The sequence below is a fragment of the Charadrius vociferus genome, unplaced genomic scaffold, assembly GCF_000708025.1.
Source record: "Charadrius vociferus isolate BGI_N301 unplaced genomic scaffold, ASM70802v2 scaffold359, whole genome shotgun sequence".
In the NCBI taxonomy this organism is placed as follows: domain Eukaryota; kingdom Metazoa; phylum Chordata; class Aves; order Charadriiformes; family Charadriidae; genus Charadrius; species Charadrius vociferus.
In genome coordinates, this window is record NW_009661369.1 from 1,967,183 (window position 1) to 1,973,974 (window position 6,792).

Here is a 6,792-nt window from a genome sequence, read left to right on the forward strand (position 1 = left end):
AGATGTTACTTCTGTTCAAACCTGAGGGAATTTTATGAACTTTTTCCCCCCTAAAAGCTCACAAAAAATATAAAACCTCGGGAAAGCTTCAGTCTTGTTTCATAACTGAAATCCACAATGTGTTTTTTTTCTACTACATAAAGGAATTACCCTCTGTAAAAGAAAAGAAAGGCTGCCAAACTGTTATGATTTTCTCGATATGTTCTCAAAAAAGCTTTACTGAAGTTGTGAATTCTGTGAGAAGAATCTCATTTTATGTTCTCTCTGCTTAAATTAAATATTTAGAGACAGAACAGATCCTGACAGATTTATCTGACCCTGGTTGTCCCACCAGCTGAGAAATGATGGTGGGAACTGAAATTATGCAGGAATTCTTGTCACCTTTCAATGCTGCTCGTTCCTGGAACAAGCAGCGTGTGGCTCATCCTCTTTCACATCGCCCTGAGTCTTTTGTCCTTCTGTGCAAAAGGGATGCAACCTGCCAACCTGGCCACAGCTGCCCAGCACTGTATGACACGGGACCCACGTTGTAGCAACTACAGGCCTGCAGCTGGCAACTGCTGCCACTCACTACTCTGGTCACATTCCAGTGCTGGCAGGAATTTACTCACACATATTGCAAAATAACTGGAAACATCTTTAGGACTGTATGTCTTTTTCCTGCAAATGTATTTAAGCCACGTCTGTCACTGTGTTTGAAGTGTATACAATTTGCACTTTCCGCATCTGTCTGCTGCTGTTTCTTGGGTCTCATATTTAGTTAAACATTTGTTAAATCCTGAAAGCATAAGAAAGCAAAGGAATCCATGATTTAGAATCATGGCAGTGAAAACTGCAGCCCAAGACATTACTGCCATCAATATCACTGTTGGTTTCAGAAGAGGCCATAGTCTCTTCCAGGCTTACTCAGAGACATGGTAGAGAAGCCTCCATTACTGTAAATAAGGATGGCATGACTGAGATCAGTTTTCACCACTTGGTACTTCCAGATTGGATTTGAGGAAAACTGTAGGATTTGCATAGGAAACTGCTGCACCCTTTCCAGAATCTCAGTTCCTGAAGTGTTCACTGTAATGACTTTCATAAGCAGTATTTTACCCCTTAGAATAAGAGATAGGAAGCAATTAGGTTCACATGACATACACTTTTACCCTAAGTTCCTTAGCTAAAGTATGTGTATCAAAACCTGCAGGTGTGCCTGACTTAAACTGCAAGACAAGAACTTATATACATTTGTATTTACATAGCTCCATAGTGCTATATACTAATTAGTGCTTTCTACACTAATTAAAAAGACTAAACAAAGGGTATAATGTGAATAACATACAGAGCTTAAGAATATCTATTCATCAATGAGTAACGAAGAGCCAGAGATCACACTGACAGCAAATGTCCACAATGTAATAAAGAAATACTCCCAAGTGTGTACCAGTGCCTGCTATTCTAACTATTTATTCTAATGAAATTCCAGCTTTGCAGTCTCCTGTTACAGAAAAAGTGGAAGCGTGCGCTGTGTCTGTAAGGAAAACTACGCAGGACCCAACTGTGAAAGGTAAGAAACTAACAAACAGGATGGTTTACTGGTCAACAATACTGAAGCCCAGAAGTGTTTGAGGGAATCTTCCCACATGGGGAACAAATCTTGTGCATGTGTTTTCATCAGATTGAATCATGTCTGTTAAAGGAAGTCATTCAGTTCCTACTAAAAACCTTAAGAATTTGCTGTGGAGACATGTCAGGGTAAGACAAACGTACATCCAATGTATTTGGATTGAATTCCTGCACTTCGTGTACCCTCATGTGGTGATCTTCCTAAAAGCAACACAATTTATGAATCAAAATACAAAATACAAAACAGAAACAGCAGCTGAAGTGAAAAATACCCACCAAATAGATGACTTTTGCCATTCACCACTCTAAAACATATAGCAGGCTTCTACCAAATACATTTTCAAAAGCAAAGGGGACATCTTACACGCTATGAACACACATGGATGATGTTTCAATGAATGTCAGAGGTCAGATTATAGTTCAGAAATTCTCCTTGAGCAGCCAATAAATTACAACAGCTCTAACACAAAGACTGAGGGGTATAGGATGGCTCAGACACTGGCTTCTTGAACACCTCATTTTGTTTTTCCTTAAAGCCCCCGAAGTATTTAAGACACCAGTCCACTGTCATTAATGGGTAAATCTTGAATTCAAATGATACTTAATGTAACTACCAGAGAAGGGAGCAAGAGGATGCTTAAGATGCAAAGAGAAATCAATATGAAAAGATGAAAAAAAGAGTGAAGGCTTTTGCCCTTACAGATGATGCAAAAACAACAGCATATTACCTCCACATCACTAACGTGGTGACAGCAATAGTGAAAGCCCTTTAGACAGATGGCACAAAAATAAAAAAAAAAAAAACCACCCTTGTTTTCAGGCCTATGGCTGTATTCTTTTGTTCTTCGAAAATGTCAGATATATACACAAAGGATAATGCAGACAATTAAAAGGTCAGTGAGGTTTCTTAATGGTTATTAAAATGTCAACCTAGACTACAAGCAATTCAAATCCTATGAAATGAGTAGCAGATGCATAGTAACAGCAGAAAATAGCATCAGCTTTGCTTTCTAATAGCCACTCCCCAGCCTGACACAGTGAATTTGTCTCAAGGAAGGCAAAGCTGTGTACATGGGTTAGAAAAAGCCACAGAAAGAAATCAGCCTGTCCCGGTCACCATGTTAAGTCCTGGACTAGCTGCTGGGGTAAGTGGCAAGCAGGGACAAAAGGGACTTTCTTTCTGGCAGGTTCCTGGTCCTACTCTCATTTGTGTCAGAAACGACGAAAAGCGTTTCAATGACTAATGAGAAGTGCATTGCTCATCCCTGTCCACTTGCTAAAGAGCAAGTCCCTGCCTCGCATACACCACTTCTAGGCACTGCCACCACTCCCTGCTCCCACTGGCAGCTATTGCACCTTCAACATGTTGGCAGGAGGACTGAGGGATCCTGATCGAGAAGGGGCATTGCCCCTGTCCCTCCCTGCAGCCCAAACAGCAGCTCGTGTCCCCAGGGAGACAAAGGCTCCATCCCTCTTGCCACCCTCCCTACCAGCTCTCCGCAGCGGTGGGTGACGGGCACCGCGGGGCAGCAAGCTGGAGGACATCCCTTCATGGGCAGCGGCTGGGATCTCCAGAGCAGCACACCAGGAGGCAATCTGCTCCGTTTCCTCTGGCATTCATGTAGGAGGCTTTCTTGTGCCGCTCCAGGGGCTTGGCACAAACCTATTCAGTTTATGTTTGCCAGCAAACGTTGTTGTGAAATCACGGAGTCCTTTGCCGGGAACTGAGAGAGCCAGCTTCCCAATTCGAAATTTAGGGACGAGTCATTTTGCTCCTGGACTCCAGCAACAAGGCATTAAGGTGGTGGCGGCGCATGCAATCCAGGTTTTGTTAGTGCCCAAATGTTAAAAAAGATAACTGAAGAAAAGATACTTTAGTGTCGAAAGTGAATAGAGGAAAAAAGTTCTTTTGTCATTGCCAGCGAAGAGGAAGTTAATTTCTTACACACCAATAATTACAGGAAGCAAACATGGCTCTAAAACGAAACAAAGATAACTTAGCAGCTTTATTGTGGGAGAGGAAAAATTCTTTTCCAGCAACAAAGAACCATTTATTGATACAACGGAGGAAAAGACACTTACTGCAGGCCTTTACCTTTTCAGACCGTAAAGCACAGAGTTGGAGCAGTACATTTCCATCCAGCCGTCTCCGTTCTTTTCACATGCTACCAACTATTCAGAAGACGCCAAGGGCAGTGCAGCCGTATGAGATGCACTGAGTGGCAAAGGGAAGGGAAAAGTGAAGGTGACACATTTATTTTTAGCTCTAAAAGTTTCTATTTGTTTTAGACAGCTACTCCAGATGAGGAGATATGGCTAATAAAAGTAAGTCCGACGGTCATAAAAAGCAGCACTTACAAAAGATATCTGTCGAGGTTGTAAGGAACTGTCCACTACATTTCTGGCAAGTGAACTGAATGGCGTGTATCTCAGAAAAGAAGAAAAAGAAATCACCTTGCCCTGACAAGAGGGCAGACGTGGTGGGCCCGATGGGAATAGCATGTAGTCTTTGGTAGATGCTGGCTGAAAGCCAGAGTTGGACAGGAGTAAGCAAAATGCTGGTCTCGCCCCAGCCCAATGACTTCTGTGACTTCTGTAGTCACATTAGACAGACAATCATTTGGAAAATACCTAAGTACAGAAAATTAAAAGCAACTTTTCAAGAGTTTGAGAGTTCAGATTAAAGCAAATGGTTCTACAGTTGTGGGGTTTTTTTAAAACAGAGGGGTTTTTTTTCTTGTTCAAACATACTGAAATTCTGGAATTTGGGAAAATACTACAATCTCACATTAGCTGAAATATTAGAAAATCATAGCAAGACTTCTGGCATGACTAAATAGTAGCATTACCCATCACTGCCTGCTCTAACTCCCACGAGAATGGGAAGTGACTCCACCAAAGTCAGCTAAATCACACTCATTATGCTCTGTGTCACATTCACAGTCCTTCAAGGGGTTCACAGAACTCCAGGTCACACGTTTATGCTTTACATCTGGGTCACCCAAATGATAAGATCTGCACCAAAGATTCTGGCAGTGCTGCAACGAGACAAACAGAGTCTTTGCCATTGGCAAAGGCAGTATTTGATGCAGCCAAGTGGTTTATATTAAGATGCTTAAAATTTTATGTGTTTTTACTGTGGGGGTTCAGGACGGGAACATGAACAAAGCAGCACTGAGGAAATTACTTTCTTTATTAAAAAGAAAAAAAAAACCCAACCTCAGCAAATGTAGGAACAGATCAAAACTGGAAGCTCTTATCAGATCTCCCACTTCATCATCGTTCAGACAGAGCAGAACCTGGATTTGACTATGTTCAGATTTTAGGAGTCAACAGACCTCGGCTTAGGTCCCCAGCCAGAAACCTGCAAAAATTAAACTAAACTGCCTGAGAGATCACCCTCCCGACCCAAAACCAGCAGAGCAAACAGCATCTTAAAACAGGACTTTATGGATGGGAGAAAAGACAAGGACAACAGGGTGATAAAACGAGATGAAATACAGTAACTACAGCTTACCTAAATCATTGCAACAACTATTCAATCCTCCAGTTTCTTCAGTGAGTAATTGCTATGCCAGATCGTTATCCCCCTCCCCACAGTAATTCTTCATTCCCAGTTTGGGTGTACGACGCCCTGATCTCTGTGCTCCAGGCTGCTGGGGCATGGACCCTCCTGCCACCCCATAGTGACACCCTGAACAGCGTGGGTTGCCCCTGTCCTGCCAGCTGCCCCCTCCAGTCCATCAGCCACTGCTCTGTGCTGCTCCAACCACCAGCTCCTCCAGCAATGTCCTTACTCAAGGATTTGCTCCCGTGAGCGGCTCCATGACCACTCCAGTGCCAGCTCTCTTCACCTCACTGGTTGTTTTGCAGAAGTTCCTCTAGCTCATAGAATTAAGCACACTCCAGGTGACCAGCAGAAACTCCTTTAACTGAAACCCTCTCCTTTCCTTCCAACTGATGACACCAAATCTATAACCTCTTTTCTTAGCTGAGGGTCGGTGGTCACCCAGGAGGATTAGGTTTGTCTAGGCTTTCAAAACCCACTACAGTTTCAACATCTCTTCCATTTTAAGACTGTTTTCAACTGAAATGCTTCCCAAACGTGACAAGACATGAAAAGCAATTTGGACCCATTTCAGGCCTCCCCTGGAGTGCTTATCACCCACCTCCCTCTCTCCCTCTGCAAACCAACAGAGGAATCCGCCCCTCCTGGGCTGGTGGAGGCTCTCAGCCTTTTGCCCTCAGCCAGCAAGCTAACATCGAACCAACCTGAAAAACAAAGGCTGGTTCAGTGCCTGTTCTGTTTTGCAAAAACCAGAAGCCATCCCAATGCCTCACCATAGAAGTATTTATATAAACCTTTTCTGGTTAAGACTTTGTTATATGCATCGTAATGGAAATAAGGTCTGAACTTCCTCTGAGTTTCAGCATCATGAAATGCAGTCTCTTACCCCAGTTTCCTATATAACACAATATAGTTGGTGAGATCCAAAGCTGAAAGAGACCAAAATAAACACTAGAGCTGCCTCTCTGCCAAGGTCATTCTGTCATAGATTTTAAAACAATGGGGAACAAATCATTTTACTGCTAAAGACACACCAAAAAATAAAAAAAATGCAGACTGGTGTGATTGAGATACCAGGAGTGTTCAAAAAGGGAAAAATATATAACTGTACAGGTTGAGATTAGAGCACAAACCAGCCTCTGAAGGAACACTCCTAATTTGCCTTCTGTCCTGGTGACACAAATAAGATCAGATTAAAAATGGTACTGCAGATGGGAATGTCATTGCTCGTCATCACTCTTCCTTTCAGGTGTGCCCCTGGTTACTATGGGAACCCTTTGCTAATTGGAAGCACTTGTAAAAAATGCGACTGCAGTGGCAACTCGGACCCAAACCTGATTTTTGAAGACTGTGATGAAGTGACAGGCCAGTGCCGCAACTGCCTGCGCCACACCACCGGGTTCAAGTGCGAACGATGCGCTCCGGGTTACTATGGGGATGCCAGATTCGCGAAAAACTGTACAGGTATTGTCTATAGTTTAATACAGCAGAGCCAAGTAAAACGAACCTCCCAGAGACTGGAGACACTTGAATCTCATCAGACACCTGTGGCTGTGGGAGGCAGGGGGTGCTCCGGGCCGCCTACCTGGGGGGGTAATTTGGATGCTTATTCC

The 6,792-nt window shown here is 43.2% G+C and overlaps 1 protein-coding gene across 1 annotated transcript in view; it reads left to right on the forward strand.

Moving 5' to 3' along the window:
* Positions 1 to 6,792, forward strand: part of LAMA4 (laminin, alpha 4) — a 105,947-nt gene that overhangs the window by 37,911 nt on the left and 61,244 nt on the right. Inside the window, exons 4-5 of the mRNA XM_009893607.1 lie at positions 1,472 to 1,552; positions 6,429 to 6,643. Coding sequence (XP_009891909.1) covers positions 1,472 to 1,552; positions 6,429 to 6,643 — 296 coding nt within the window. The remainder of the gene's footprint in view (positions 1 to 1,471; positions 1,553 to 6,428; positions 6,644 to 6,792) is intronic.